This window comes from Dendropsophus ebraccatus, chromosome 9, assembly GCF_027789765.1.
Source record: "Dendropsophus ebraccatus isolate aDenEbr1 chromosome 9, aDenEbr1.pat, whole genome shotgun sequence".
Lineage (NCBI taxonomy): Eukaryota > Metazoa > Chordata > Amphibia > Anura > Hylidae > Dendropsophus > Dendropsophus ebraccatus.
In genome coordinates this window covers 96,082,123-96,098,950 of record NC_091462.1, presented here as the reverse complement: position 1 = coordinate 96,098,950, position 16,828 = coordinate 96,082,123, and the positions used below count along the sequence as shown (strand labels likewise).

Below are 16,828 nucleotides of genomic sequence, written 5' to 3'. Positions count from 1 at the left end.
TCCCCTCTCCACTCCTCCACCTGACAATCCCGCCCCTGCCACCACCTCCCCCCGCCTTTCCGAATAGGCGCTTCTGCCACCTCACCCCTCCGTGGCCTGCTCCTTCCACCGCAGCCCGCTTTTTTCCGTGCGGCCCGTTCCTCCCACCGCAGCCCACTTTTTTCCGTGCGGCCCGTTCCTCCCACCGCAGCCCGCTTTTTTCCGTGAGGCCCGCTCCTTCCACCGCAGCTTGTCCCGTCCTGGCCCGCTCCTTTCACCGCAGCCCGCCCCTGCTCCTGGCGTGCTCAACCAATCAATGTGGAACAGGAGCGTGGGGCCGCTGCGAATGGCTGTTGTGCATGTACAACGCGTGTGCCACAGCCAGCCGCAGCGGCCCCACGCTCCTGCTCCAAGTTGATTGGATGAGCACGCCAGGAGCAGGGGCGGGCTGCGGTGGAAGGAGCGGGCCAGGACGGGACGGGCTGCGGTGGAAGGAGCGGGCCGGGAGGAGAGGAGCGGGCTGCGCGGTGGGAGGAGCGGGCCGCATCGGTGATTTTTTTTATATTGTGCAACCCAGGCGGCGCACGGACTGGTAATCCGGCCAGCCCAGCGGGCATTTGCCCGGCTTGCCAGATTACCAGTTCGGGCCTGGGGTGGATACAGACTTGTAGTTTGAATTCTATAAATTGGGAAAATATTTCCCCATTCCCACAAACTGTAGGACAGAAAGAATGGGGTTGGTGTAAATCCCACCCAAAACTAGGAGTTTCGGTGCTGTACCTGTGTATTACTTGGGAGTGGTTCTGATTTTGATAATTTTAACTGGTTACCATTATTTTAAACAACTTTCCTCCATGTGATTCCCATTCTGTTTGAATCATTTACCAAAATGACTTCTTACCCCAGAAAAGAAGCCATTGGTCACTGTAATCTGCTGCTTGTTAGGCTCAGTGCATCTACAGGAACAGAGAGACAAATAAAGAACACAGGAAATAGGGCGTGGCTTAGCTACTGCTATGTGCGGGAGAAGTGGAGAGAGGCTGGGCTGTGTACCCACAATCTGTAAGGCTGTCCACCTCCTCCAGAGGATTCTCGCTGTCCCTGAGAGTTAAAGGGAAACAATCATGAGGATTTAGGGTTCTGAGTTACAATAACTATATGAAGCATGCTGTAGCGTTTCCTGCCATATAAACTGCTCGTTTGCCATTGCCTCCATCTCCCGGAAAATGTAGTTTTAGTCCTTCCTGCGCTGTATGAAATCAGTGCTAACTAGTCATGTGGGCGGCGTCTCTCCCTTAACTAGTCACAGCTCCTCTGGCAGTAATCCCGCCTCTGAATGATATAGCAGACTCCTAGCCTGTGTATAACAGCACATAGGGGTGTGATTACAGCCAGAGAGCCATGACTACATACAGCCCAGCAACCGTGACTAGTTGAGGGAGAGACACCACCCACATGACTATTTGCTGCTAATTTGCATACAGCAAAATTTTAGGGTAGACTGAGACAACAGCAGATGCACAGCTTATATGGTAGGAATTGCTGCAACATTCTTCATATCATCCCCACCGTTCGTCTTAATTTATGCTAATGAGCAGAGATGAGTCCAACGCTTGTAGGAAATCACTGAGAAGTTTACTCCGAGCCAATGACCACTGAATTCACTTGCTCCCGAACTTGGTTGTCTCTGTGTCAGTCTTCACTGTATGTTTTGCATTTTATTCATAAACCTGATGATCTGTGCTGTAATGAAATGGATTTGCAAATGTGTGCTGAAGGCAAATTAAAATGATTTCTATGGTCATCTGTATTACCTATATCTGACATTTGTATTCCCACCTTTGGCTTTCTATCTTATCTTTTTCCTCCTCTTTTGTACAGGAGCGAGATGGAATGAGGGCAATCCTGGATTCATATGACAGCGAGTTGACTCCCTCCGAGCACAGTCCACAGCTCAGTCGTCGTCTCCGTGAGGCTGAAGAGAATCTGCAGAAAGTCCAAGCACACAATGCTGAGATGGAGGTAAGTCTGTGTGTGCTGCAGACATGCAGCTCTGACATTCTATAGCAGGGAATCGGTAAGAAACCAAAATGTGCAGTCTTCCAATTTACGATATAAATCTGCTGATACCACAGCTTACAGGGGTTATCCAGGATTAGAGAACATAGCAGTTTTCTCCCATAAACAAGACCACCCTTGTCCTCAGGATATCTGTGGTATTACAACCCAGCTCCAGTGCCTTCAATAGAAATGAGCTGCAGTACCACATACACGCTGAGGACAAGAGTGGCGCTGTTTCTTGGAGAAAGCAGCTGTGAATTTCTAATCCTAGATAAATCCGTTAATTTGTCTTAAATAAATAGTCAGTGATAAGGTCCCATATTCAGAATTTATACCAAAATTCTAAATAGGACAAAATCATGTGCTGGGCTGTATATATATAATTGTATGCTGGGGTGAATAGCTAGAGGTATAACCAGTAGGAAGAGGGAGATTGTGATCCCGCTATATAGAGCTCTAGTGACACAACATCTGGAATACTGTGTCCACTTCTGGAGACCTCATCTAAAAAAAGACATTGATAAAATAGAACGGGTCCAAAGACGGGCTACAAAAATGGTGGAGGGTGTGAGGAATAAACCATATCAGGAAAGACTTAAATAACCATAGTTATTGTACATCCTTTTCCCTAGTCACCATTAGGAATGCCCCATGCAGGATTTCTCCTAATTATCACTTGTCTAAACACTACACACATGCTAGATCGTTAAGGCACCTGTGCAGTGTTTAGACAAGTGATTAATAGGAGAAATCCTGCCCAGGGGTGTTCCTAATGGTGAAAAGGGGAGGGAGGGGGGTTGAAGAGATGGTGAAAGCCTAGGGCAAGGGTACTCTAGGCCACACCAATTTGACACAGGGCGGCAAGTGTGCTGTAAGTATGTTAAAGGACTAAATAAGGTTTGGGAGGAAAGTTTTTCAGAAAAAAAACTGAATTTGAGAACAAGGGGACATAGTGAGAGATTAGATGGGGGAAACATCAGAAGCAACGTGAGAAAATATTACTTTACTGAAAGAGTAGTAGATGATTGGAACAAGCTTCCAGCAGATATGGTAGGCAAATCTACAATAACTGAATGTAAACCTGCCTGGGATAAACATATATGTATCCTAAGCTAATAAGAAGGGAAATACTAAAAAGGCAGACTAAATGGTGGAGCGGGGGGGCTTTTTCTGCTAACAATCTTCTATATTTCTAACTTTGATCTCCTGGTCATCGCTATGACCCCTCTGCAGTGTGTCAGGGTATATAATGCTAAGAGTTTATTGCCCACTGCTGTGGTGGCAGGAAGTACATGTCAAAAGTAACATCCACATAATGCCAGGACACAAGCCAAACACTGTGCAGAGCCTGCTTGTCTTATCTCCACAGTTCATCCTGGTGCCATCTTTTCTGTTGCTGGCTCACTGGTCATTTCTTGTAACTTTTTTGGTAGGTACCAACCACTGCATACCAGGAACACATAACCAGATTTGCTATATTAAAGAGGTACTCCGGTTAGGAAAGAGTTAACCCTGTTCAATTCCCACCCATATTCTAAGCTTGTTTGGGATAGGCTTCTAGTCCATGAATTGGACCGTTTGTCTGTATCCATGATGACACTCTCTGAAGCTACTGAAAATTATTACTTCCTGGTCCATTCTGTCTCCACTCCTCTGTCCTCCTCCTCCTCCCTTCTGAGACAGAGGCCTATATTTGAGCTTTTTTTTTTTTGTAAGAGTGATCTCTGGAATACCCCTTTAAAGATGCTCTGACCCAGTTGTCTAGAAATTATAATGTGACCCTTTTCAAAGTTCTCCATAAGCTTGTCCATTTTTCCAGCTTTCAGCACATCAATGTCAAGAACTTCAAGTCTTAAAAAGGTCAATTGTCTGTCTGCATGTGAACACCTCTCCTTCAGGCTTCCGTGTGGTCTGCAGCAATCACTTTGTGTCGGCTCAGAGAAGCTGCCCCCCCCCCCCTCCCCCCACCACCTCCTTGGCTCCTCAGCTCCTCTTGGGTTCCATCACCACCATAGCAGTGAATGCAGAGTACCCACTGCGCAGCGGCAGAGTGCGTCTACTAAGTCTGCCCAGACCAGGAAATCTCCATAAATACGACAACATTAACAGCCATTTTATTACAACACATTTTGGCTTTATATGAAACCTTAATGAAGGGAGAGACTCCGGGAAGACACACTGACACGCTCAGTAGTTTCCAGCTTTTTTTTTTTTTTTTTTAGTGATTTAGTGTGACGGAGATCACCATATGTATCCTAATCCGTTAATTAGGAAGCTGACAATTTTGGCACATCAATGCCCATATGTTTACACGTTGTTTGCCAGTTAGACCAAAGGCTAAAATGGAAGCCTATTAACTTCTTGACCAATAATTATCACCTTATCACTCTGCCATGCAGCCATATTCTTCTTGCTTGTACTGATAATTGTGGAGATCCAGCTATCTATTAAATATTCCTTGGGCAAGAGCATTCGTGCCATGGAGGCCATATGTGCGGCTGCTAGAAGCCTTGTGGCCAGTAGGGGCATCTGCTCAGATTGTCTCCACCTGTAGCACGGCTGTCAAACTCAGGCCTTCAGCTGTTTCAAAACTGCAATTCCCATCATGCCTGGACAGCCAAAGCTTTAGCTGGCCAGGCATGATGGGAATTGTAGTTTTGTAACAGCTGGAGGAATGCAAGTTTGACACCTGTCACCTGTAGTATGAATTAAGTCATAGCTAAGCTTTCCTTCAAAGGCCACTAATTTTTCAAAAAGCATTTCAGTTTAAGTTTTCTTGTACATAAGGTATAATACTATTACTGTTCTTTATTTAACTTGTATATGACTTTTTCACTAGTTTTCTCCTCCGCTCCACCTTTAATTTTCTAGTGGGTAAAGAGCATGTCCTGCTTCCCTGTATCTCTATAGCATACCCACTGAAACAGCATGGATGACATTATAAACCAGTAGTGAGCAGTGTAAGCTGTAAATCAAGCAATAGGATGACTTATTGTGTACTACAAGCTGCTGCAACCTCTGTGCATTTACCCGTGAATCACTCTGCATTTCTATAGGCAGCTCTAGGCAGATTTAGCAAGTTTATAGAGTGATTAGTTTAGGAAGGAAAGGAAGCAAAAAAAAAAAAAAAAAAGAGCCTAATAAGTGATGAAAGAGTTCTTTTTCTCTGGTAAGATATATTATAGCATTATTATTATTATTATTATTATTATTATTATTATTATTATTATTATTATTATTATTATTATTATTATTATTTATTCTTTTTTACTATTTAAAGTCTCTGGACCTTTTTACATAGTTGGCCCCCTACTCTAGCCCTGTGTCTCAATACCTTGACTAGGACAGACTCACTTTTAGCATCCCCTTCAGTCTGTGGCCATGTCTGGCCAGTCTCTTCCCATAATTCTGCCATATTCCCTAGAAAGTTTTGAATGAGGGGGTCATTGAAAGAACACTAGGCTAGTGGTGATGTAAAGTTTTTGTTCTCTCTGAACAACCCCTTAAAGAGCTAACCAGCCCTCATAGTAGGAGGCCTTCTGTCATCTCCTCTGTGTCCCTGTCTCAATGTATTCTAGTCATACACCTCTGTGCTTGTTATTCAGCAGCCGAGGCAGAGCAAAGACACAATACTAGGGAGGGAAACCTTGTGACGGCCAAGACACCTCTTTGAGGAATGCTTTTTTGTCTTGATTTCCCTGTGCGGTCTCTTTCCCTCCATTCTGATTTGGTTTTTCCCGGCATATGGTCTTGTCTATCACCACTGCCTCTATGGGACTCCAGTCTTATCCCTTCCATGCCAGATAGCTGCCAGTCTGCAGTGCTGGTTTCTTTGTACTGTCACCCATGTCAATGAGTCTGGCAGGGAGGAAAAATAGAGCACTTGACCCTGGCTCCCCTGTGGGCGAGTACAGAGAAGCATAAAAATAAGACACTACGTATTGTCAATACCAGTCACATCAACCGGACGCAAAGTGAAGACTCCGTGACCCCGGTGATTTATCGCACCCAGGTTCTCTTTTATCTGAAGTCTACGTCTCTGCTAGACTATGTAACTTGCTCCATTCTGCCTCCTGTTAATCAGACATGAATATTTTTGCAAAATTTTTCATTAGTCCGTTGTTCCCTCTTATCAGCCATCTTGGGTGCTGCTCACTGGGCGGGGTCTTTAGTAGGGTCTAAAGACATGAATTCCACCATGTTAACTACTGAAAAACTTTTGAGATCTATAGTCAGGGAGGATAAAAAAGTGTAAATCACTGTAATCCTGTATATGAATTACTGTAAAATCTCCTACAGACGTCCACCAAAAAGTGGTCACACAAAAGATGGCCCAGTATGCAGAATACATACAGTATGAACAGAAAATCTGTTCTTTTGGAAATGTTTCACTATATACATTATGCTTTATACACAAACACAGGTAATATTTGTTTCTTCTGGCTGCTGTACCAGGACTGTCCACAAGGTGTCAGCAAATGTCATGTTTCAACAACATGTACCGCTATAGTTTAACTGTTTCATCTGCAAGTACCTTATCTAATGTAAAGTCCATGAACGACAGAGGTCTTACGGTTTCCAGGCATCTCTTCGGCGCGCACATTAGACTTTTATTATAGAAGGTTTTGTCATTTCGCCTTCTGATAGGGTTGTAAATGACCTCTTGGCATCTGGGATGGAAAGCTGCCAGCAGTCCTGCGGTTTGACAATGAATGGACGTAATGTACAGGGGAGGGATCTACATAACCATGAATGAATGTTTATTGGATGAAGATTCTTTATTGCTAACTGTGGAGCAGTGCAGAACTACAACTTGCTGCAGGGCAGGCTGTGAGTTGCAGTTCTGCAACAATTTCACTGGCTGTCATATATGTGATTCTTATAAGAGATGAGCGTATTTACAGTACAAACGGAGCAAATCTTCACTAGACCACCAGCTGCCACGTCAACCATTTAACGCCCCTGCAGTGCTGTCCCACAGGAGGGGGATTGGCCAAGAAAAACTAAACTACAAGTCCCATTATGCCCAGACAGACGTTTTCCAGGCATTATGGGAAAGATAGCTTTTGCACTGGCTGGTGGGCTGCAGGATAGGCACCACTGATATAGAAGGTTAAATGGCTAGCCTCAGCCTGTTCTTTACTATCTGATCTGGCATTTCATGTATATGTAGGTTAGATCCCAGGAAGAGGTTAAAGGGAACCTAACCTTGAGTTTACTCCAAAACCCCCTGACCTGACATTAGATGAAAATGTGTCTGAAATGTTGAAAGGTGGTTAAAGGGAACCTGTTGTAAAGGGGTATTCTGTTCAAACATAACTTTTGATATGTTACTGCCAATGGTGAGACTAACAATTCCTCCCATACTTGCTATTATCTGTTCAGTCTCCTTCCCCCAGTTCTGAGCTGCTGGTTTCTGCTGAAGACGCAGAAATCTGTGTGTGAGCTTTTCTCTCTGTCTCCCCCCTCCTTTCTGAGACTGCTGATGTAAACAAGCCCCTGACTTATCTGCAACTTTGTAGCTTCTTTGTAATGCTGGGAGGGTTAATCTAAGGTCAAGTTTCTGATGAACTCACTGTGATTATCCCTGCGGCATTACAAAGTTGCAGATATTGACTTGTTTACATCAGCTGTCTCAGAAAGGAGGGGGGAGGAGAGGGAGACAGAGAGAAAAGCTCACACAGATTTTTTGTGTCTTTAGCAGAAAGCAGCAGCTCAGAGCTGGGGTAATAGATAGTAAGAAGTATGGAAGGAACTGTTTGTCTCACCATGGGCAGCAACATATGAAAAGTTATGTTTGAGTGAAATCCCCCTTCAAGCAATGTATCTCCATGGTTTAACCTTATTCAATTAGACAGGTTCGCCTTAAGTCTTTGCAGCACTGGGGTCTCTTCATTTAATAAGTTGGTATATTCTACCTATGCAGTCATTGATACCATTGACTCCCCATAAAATGAACCCTTCTATGTCCGAATCAGATCTGTAAATTGCACAGTGACTGATGGCAGCGCTATGCTCCTCCGCAGAATATGTAAGTGCTATAAAAGCAATAGGATAGAGATAAATTCCGGAGAGACTCTTTAGCAAATATCTGTTCCTCTCTCGACTTTTATGGGGTATTTACAAATCACTCTCTACTATTCTAATTACAACCAAGCTCTTAAATGATTTTGTGTAATGGGCGGACATAAATCTCCACAGCCTCCGTAGTACCAGGACGATGCAGACTGTCAGATCGTGTCACATTGCAGAATCAATTGTCATATTTCTTATGGGTATGCATCGACTGCCTGGGACAACCTGGATCCCTGTCATAGTGAGAACCCCTTCTCTATAATCTGTGTCCCATGGCGCTCCAGCTATTGAGAAACTCTTAGCAGGCCCGGGCCAATGTTGCCTGGCATGCATACTGGTTTCAGAAAGTAATTTAGATTTGTAATTTACTGCTGTTTAAAAATCTCCAGTCTTCCAGTGCTTATCAGCTGCTGTATGTCCTGCAGAAAGGGGTGTATTCTTTCCTGTCTGATACAGTGCTCTCTGCTGCCTCTTCTGTCCATGTCAGGAACTGTCCAGAGCAGGAGAGTTTCTTTATGGGGATTTGTTGCTGCTCTGGACAGTTCCTGACATGGATAGAGGTGGCAGCAGAGAGCACTGTGTCAGACTGGAGAGAATGCACCATTTCCTGCAGGACATAAAGCAGCTGATAAGTACTGGAAGACTGGAGATTTTTAAATGGAAATAAATTACAAATCTATACAACTTTTCTTAAACCAGTTGATTTGAAAGAAAGAGATTTTTGCTGGAGTACCCCTTTAACAATCACTGGTCTTATATAAATCTTATCTATCATAGCCTCACTCTGTTGTTGTCACTGTATCGTTTAGGTAACTTCCTGTTGCATGCGGCCATGTTGCCGCAAGCCTCAATGAATCCTCTGAAATCCATCATCCAGCCTCGGCTCTAGTCCCTTCTTTAATAATATCTGAAGCTTCCAGCGTGAGATCTGCTGATGTCAGCACTTTGTTTGTCCACTCCTTTTCCCTTCCCCTTGTTGTCTTTGTAATTCCACACCACACATGTTCTGCCCGGCGGAGAAGACGAGACGCAGAGAGTTGACATCAGCATAATAATGTTGCTGAATCCGAGGTTTTGTTGTATTGTATATAATACGCCTTGCGTTTTTTAGGAGCAGGGGCCACACTTTGTGCCCTTTTGCACGACGCGTGTGTCTGCCGGATAAGCCGATACCTCTCTCCTCCGTTTGTTTTTTCCTCCATTCATTTTCTACAAGAACATCCTGTTTGCCGAGATTCCGCCGGATTCTGCCTCCTCCACGTTTATATTGAGAAAGATTTACCGTCCCCGGCCATCTATTTGTGTTGTGTTATTAGTGTTGTGCACGTCCTGTACTTATTGTCGCCCCCAGACAGCTCCGAACCTGCGGCTTCTTCATTAATCCCCCTTTGTATCCACAGTTTAATTGCAGCGAGCAGTGATGGATTGCAGCTACTTTGCGGCTATGCCAGCTGCATAGGGTTAGTATAACTGAGTGAGGCCTGTGCGAGGGTTAATGGAAGGCGAATCGGGCAGAGTTTATATTTCACGGCCGACCCTGATTGTGTTGTGTTTGGTTTGTTTCCTACAAAGCAGCTGATTGGCATAAAACAGGATTGAAATTTCCCCGGTATTGATCAGTGGCTATGTGATCCTGTTACCATGTGGCTGCTATGGGAGAGATTGCAGCTTTACTCTTCATCGTGCCCTTTGCTAATGCAGTAATGCCTCTTGACACACGGGTTTGATTTATGGAGGACGCGGGACGCTGATCGGCAATGGAGACGTCTTAAGTTGAATGGTAGGGGGTGGAAGCCTTCAAATGAATGTCTAGCATCAAATTCAATTTTGTCTTTTTATTTTTTTACTTATAAGAAATTCAACATTCTGTGCTCATCATTTCCCAATATTTCTTTATAGCAGAGAACTCCGATTTTTTGTTCCAGAGCCACATATCTCCAGTATGGACATGTAACCTTACTCTCTCAATAGGAGCTTACAGTATATGGTTATACATTGAATTCTGAAAGTAGTGAGCCCCCTAGTGGTGGCTGTACGCAGACAGAATTGTGTCATGTAACGCAATGGACCACATTTATCAAAAGTAGCGTCATTTTATCCAAGATCTAAAGCTGGTCATATACATAAAATGAGTTTGCCGAACCCACCCAATTTAAAGCGTAACTATAAAATATTTTGACCATTCAGTTTTAGTTAGCTTAGGTCATAAGACTTTTTGCAATATACATTAATAACCTAAAATGAACAGTTTTTTAAATACATAAAGCCAAAAGTCCCCTCAGAGCTCTCTTTGCCTCTGAGTTATTTCTGCATTCCTGCTAGACATGCCCCCTCCCAGGAGATCTGTACTTAGTGTACGGACTCTGACAGCAGCATCAGATAACAGCCCTGACACAGAGAGAAACATACACAAATCCTCCTCCCCCCTCCTAGCAGCAGTTCTCCCCCCTCCCCTCACAGAGGTGACTAAGCAGAGCTGAGGGTGTTGTGTGTGAGGAGCAGCGCAGGGGAAGAGATGGATGGAGGGACAAGTGTATCCAGTGCCACCATGACTCCAATGTACTGCATGAGGGAGAGCGGGTGAGTCACTGAGGGGAGGACTACAAGTCCCAGCACAACACAGCTGTAGTCCTTCCATAGTACATATAACATTCACTATCAGATGTCTGCAGCAGGTGCCCCCCACCTCCATGGCTGACATTAACCTACAGTGTAATGAGAGCAGATGACTGTATCTAATCCCACTGTGTGTGATACCATCTCCTGGTGCTCTGTATCTAATCTTACATTGTGATACTGTATGCTGGGGCTGTATCTGATCCTGCTATGTGTGATACATCTGCTAAGGTGCTGGTCAGTGTATGGAGGGACGCAGCCAGGGAGATGAGGGATAGGCCACGCCCACATTCTCTCAGCCAGAAGAAAAATTCATTTATTCTTCTCAGCCAAACAACTGGGGATATCTCAGCGAGCGTACATGCTATCAACGCAGTTTAGGGCAATTTCATTTTTTGGCTACTGAAATTATAGTTACGCTTTAAACTAGTCGACCATCTACTATGTGTGCTGGTTTCCCACAGTAACAGATATCAGGAGAGAAAAAATGAGGCATGTGGGAACCTTTTCGTTTTTAAACAGATAATCCACTACCGTAGATGTCCGGCAACAGGTTTCTACCCTCTTCCCATTCAGAATACATACACACTTGGTTTGCCGGGCATGATTGGGAGATCCCACCCCTGAGCTTTTTATGCTTCCGCCCCATCCCTGAGCTTTTTATGCTTCCGCCCCATCCCTGAGCTTTTTAGGCTTTCGCCCCACCCCTGAGCTTTTTATACTTATATGCACCCCACCCCCCAAGAGAGCTTAGGGCTTATTCCCCCCCCCCCCCCCCAGCATTATTCTTACACCCCCTACCCCTCTGGCTTTTAGCCTAGGTCTCGGGCTTACATCCCTCCTATTTCACACCTTCCTGGTCCTTGGGTCAGTCATACTGAATTCATAACTAAATTCTTCTTGTTCTCAAGGGAGATCCTTTCTTTTCCCCTTAGCAAAATACATGCACACTAGGCCGAACGACATAGTGAGATAGAAGTGGGCTGCCAATTTCAGAAGGTGGCATCTACCTTTGGAGGACTCTTCCAGTGCGGAGAAAAGACCTACTCATGCCAGAATAAGATGCTCCTTGTAAACAATATGCACTCCTACAGCTATTATTGATTTGGAATACCCACCAGGCCCGGATTGACAATCTGGCAGATCTGGCATATGCCTGCTGGGCTGCCAGAGTGCCAGTCCGAGGGGGCTGCCTGGGGTGCATAATTAAATGTTCCTTTATTAAAAACTAGCAGGCAGTTACTCGGTCACACCACTAGTCGTCTCTGCTGAGGCCCCCTGCTGGACTGAGGAGGCCCCGGCAGCTGCCAGACACTTCCTGTCAAAGATGTCACTGACAAGCTAACAGGCAGCCACAGGGCCAACCACTGCCAATCGTCTGTGCTGAGGGGCCTCCACTGGACTGAGGGGCCTCATCTCAGCTTGTGAGCGTGTGTGCCAGGGCTGTTCAGAGCCACCATCAGGTCAGAGCAGTTATTAGGGCCTGCACCCAAACTGCACTTCTGTCCCCCTCTGCACTCTATATGGAAGGCCTCCCCTTCTCAGCAGCTCCCAGGCTGAACACACCACAGACCATCCAGTGAAAAGCTGTGCTCCCCTCCACACAGTTAATAAACGTGCAGGTGACAGGCAGGAAGATCAGCAGTGCCCCCCCTCTTCTCTGTCCTGATCCCCTCCCCCGGAGTGATGTCTGCCCCCTCCTCTATACAGCTCTGCAGTCGGGTGCAGAGGGGGAAGGGCTGCAGGCTGCAGAGGGAGAAAAGATGGAGACAAGGGCACACCTGGAGCTTCTACACCTGCATAAAAAGTGAGTGTGTGTGTGTGTGTGTGTGTGTGTGTGTGTGAATATCTGTGTGATGTGCCTGTCTGTCTGTGTGTAAATATCTGTGTGATGTGTGTGTGTGCACATCTGTCATGTGTCTGTCTGTGTCAGGGTTAGTACTATACATGTATAAATGTAATCTGCATGTGTCTGTATCTGTGTAATTTGTGTATCTGCATATTTGTGTACTTATGTAATGTGCCGTGTGTGCACATCGGTTTTGTAACTAGTTGTGTTTTAGCACTATAGAGGCATATAGATAGCATGTAATTACCATGTGTTTGTATATGTATGACATGTATGTGTGTAGTTGTATATCTGTCATGTGACTATTTGTGTGTTAGTATGACAAGATGTATGCATATGTGTTATGTGTGTACATGTATATGTACATGTGGGCTGTCTGGGTGGCACATAAATGCTCCAACCATCCATATTCTGTTGCACCCCCACTCTGTGATTCCTGAGCTTCATGCCCAGATCCGTGGACAGCCGCTGCTTTCCAGTAATAAAGTAGATAGCAGGCAGCACCCCACTATCCTGTGTAGCTGCAGGCTGATTTATGTCTGTGGCCAGCAAGGGATGCAGGCAGTGTGATGACATCATGTACACTGCAACCAATCACAGTGATCACATGACCTGCATGGTATCATGGCTCACAGCCTGTAAACATTACGGTCACCAGAACGTCTGCATTATAAAAGGAGCTGATCCGATTTCCATTTTAGGACATCTTACTTTTTTTTATTTTTTATTTATTTATTTAACATCTGTGTTATGTGTCAAAAGTAAATTTAAATACAGTAATACCTGACATTTTTGTGTGTGGTGCTGTGTATGTGTGTGGTGCTGTGTATGTGTGTGGTGCTGTGTATGTGTGTGGTGCTGTTTATGTGTGTGGTGCTGTGTGTCTGTGTGCTGTGTATGTGTGTGTCTATGTGTGCTGTGTATGTGTGTGTCTATGTGTGCTGTGTATGTGTGTGTGTGTCTATGTGTGGTGCTGTGTGTCTACATGTGCTGCTTGTATGAGTGTGTCTATGTGTGGTACTGTTTGTATGTGTGGTGTGTGTATGTGTGGTACTGTTTGTATGTGTGCTGTGTGTATGTGTGGTACTGTTTGTACGTGTGCTGTGTTTGTGTGTCTATGTGTGGTACTTTTTGTACGTGTGCTGCGTGTATGAGTGTGTCTATGTGTGGTACTGTTTGTATGTGTGCTGTGTGTATGTGTGGTACTGTTTGTACGTGTGCTGTGTTTGTGTGTCTATGTGTGGTACTTTTTGTACGTGTGCTGCGTGTATGAGTGTGTCTATGTGTGGTACTGTTTGTATGTGTGCTGTGTGTATGTGTGGCACTGTTTGTATGTGTGCTATGTGTATGTGTGGTACTGTTTGTATGTGTGTCTGTGTGGTACTGTGTTTGTATGTGTGCTGTGTGTATTTGTGTGTATGTGTGTTTCTATGTATGCTGTGTGTATGTGGGTGTCTTATGTATGCTGTGTGTATGTGGGTGTCTTATGTATGCTGTGTGTATGTGGGTGTCTTATGTATGCTGTGTGTATGTGGGTGTCTTATGTATGCTGTGTGTATGTGGGTGTCTATGTATGATGCCTTGTTGTGTGGTCGGCTGACCGGTTACCTTTCTATTCAGGCTGACTGCGGCTGCCTCATTCACCTGTGGTGGTCCTGTGTGGCTGGTGCCCCCTCAGCTCAGTGACTAGAGGTGAAGGCCTGTGTTATATATTGTCAGTAGTGTCAGAGGCAGAAAGTATCATTCCTAAGGATCACTATCAGGACAGCGACATCTGTGACACTTTGCTGCATCAGGGCAGGTGAGTTGTTAACCCCTTATGTATTCTCTAAGTCTAACTCCTACTTGTTACTTGCATATTTTTTCAAGCCCATATTGTGGACAGCCTGTCCCAGTCTGGCTTAAATATGCAAATAACACGCTTATGTGAAATCATCCTTATTTTGATACATTACTGTGTGAATATCAGCAAATTTTGTGGGCTGGTAGGTATTGTGTGCCAGGGCTGCTTTTTGGTCCCAGTCCGGCCCTGATACCCACCAAGTCCTCTGACCTCCTATGAGCCAAGCTTTGGCGGCATTCTACTTTACAGTACCTATGAATATGGATTTTGTTTTAATGTAGACTCAACTAAGGCCTATACTTTATCCCTATTGCAGTTGTGGGACTGAGGGCCATGAAATTCTGTGAGTGACCCTTAACATCTACCAAACCCTTTCATGGCTGACGTTGTTATGGGGTCTTCACCAGATTGTCAATGAGCAGAGATAAAGAGAGCTAGATGTCCCAATCGGGATGACCTGTGTAATGAAGCGTCCACATGTAGCGGAATTACAGTCCCTTTAATCAGACGCCTGTCATTTCTCCTTCAGACATTCTTCCCATTGAAGCTGTGTTTAATTGCTGCCATTGAACGCGCCGCGGTCTCAGGTATTTAACCTGCATTTCCACAATCACTTATCTGCTTCCTCGTTTGCCAGGTAGCGGACGCCTAATGTCACTATATACTTGTTACTAATGAGATTAAGAGAAATAGATTGGATCTGCAAATAAGTACGCAAAGGCGTCTACAACCGGCGACTCCTTCTAATTGTTGTTTGAACGTGCTGCTTAAATGGCCAGAAAGGCATCACTGGTTGCTCATTTAGTGAGAGCGGCCTATGTCACGCAGCTTCAGCGCACACTCACACTAAGTGAGGGAGCTACTAACAGTTCTATGTTTTACATAGACATTGATATCGCACACCCATCAGAAAATATTTTTATTTTTTTATTTTTTTAAATAGTTTGTAGGATTTGGGGAAAAAATTATGCGATGTATTATTTTGAAACTTATAGTAGTGCTGCTTAGTGTCTTATCATAAGTAGACATCTTGCCTGAACTAGTTGCTTCACAGTAAGCTCAATGGATATACAGACAATAAACTGCAGCTGACCCTATTCACTTCTATGGGAAACTTTTATAGGCATGCTCTTTGACCTTTGAGGTCATTGTACAGGCAAACTGTTACCATCACCTATTTTTAGTGGCCTGATCTCATCTTAACTATGTACTGGTTGGTCACCATAGACGGCAAAAATCAATGGGTACAACTGACTTTTACCTACCTATATGGCCACCTCTAATCCTGACCAGTGTTTACTAGGATAAATGACTGGTCGTGGTCTCTATATTAATCACTACTGGTGGCACCACCGTCACCATGGACCGGATGTCCTGTAATGTCTGGGTGGTCATGTTTATAAAAGATTACGATTGTGCTAAGGGCTTTGATCACATCCCAGACCATGAAGCACCCACCTGTATTCCTATGGGCATTAACTATGCCAGGGACATACAGTGCAGACCCATTTGCTAGTTGAATGAGAAGCGTTTATACACAATAGTTCCAATGGACACAATCATATATACTGGCCTCATATCTACTGTCCAGAATACAATATTATTCTAAGCTTGATGGTAACCATTATACACAGAAATCCAGCAAAGCTTTGTGTGTGTTGACACCCCTTGAGCAAGCAAATGCATGTGAAACCCCCGTTGGGGCAAGGACACCCTGCTAGCAGCATGGATAAGCATAACGGCTGATATATTGATAGACTCAGGATACCTTGTTAGGCTGCACAGTTGTGTTATTCGAGTATCAGAAGCCATGTGGACATGTGCACCTTGGTCATGGTAGATTTCAGAGGTTTTGAAATTATTAGTATGGATTGTGGCTGTGGTGGTAGTCTTTTACTGGATAAATATTAATACTGATTTTATATATATATATATATATATATATATATAATGAAATTTGAGATTTGCAAGCATCAGTATGGATCTAAGGGGGCTATATGATGACAATACATATTCTTCAGCTGCTTTGTTGGATTCCTGTGTATAAATGAATGAGAAGCTGAAGAATATGTATTGTCATCATATAGCCCCCCGTTAGATCCAAGCCGATGCCCACCACCTACTTGGGAGAATACGGTAATATTTCCCCTGCTATTAGTAAGCTGTAGCAGACTATCTCGGCTGCTGCCGCCAGGCCCAGAGGCTATAGCCGTCGGTATTTCTCCCCCTCCTTTCTTTTCTCCCTTACTTCCTCCAGCCGCCTCATTTACACTAAAGCTCTAGCGGAATTTCTCCCATCATATCTGTTAAATTACTGAGCGTGATTTATAACAGAATTACGGAGGCAGTTACCAATTGCACGGCCAGCTTACAAATGCTGCGTTATTAAAATCTGGCGCTGTAAT

The 16,828-nt window shown here is 44.5% G+C and overlaps 1 protein-coding gene across 2 annotated transcripts in view; it reads left to right on the top strand.

Moving 5' to 3' along the window:
• The window catches only part of MAD1L1 (mitotic arrest deficient 1 like 1), a 544,571-nt gene that overhangs the window by 196,302 nt on the left and 331,441 nt on the right, over nt 1-16,828 (top strand). For both annotated transcript variants that reach the window (XM_069983919.1, XM_069983921.1), the window contains exon 12: nt 1,861-2,001. In XM_069983919.1, the coding sequence (XP_069840020.1) occupies nt 1,861-2,001 (141 nt within the window). The remainder of the gene's footprint in view (nt 1-1,860; nt 2,002-16,828) is intronic.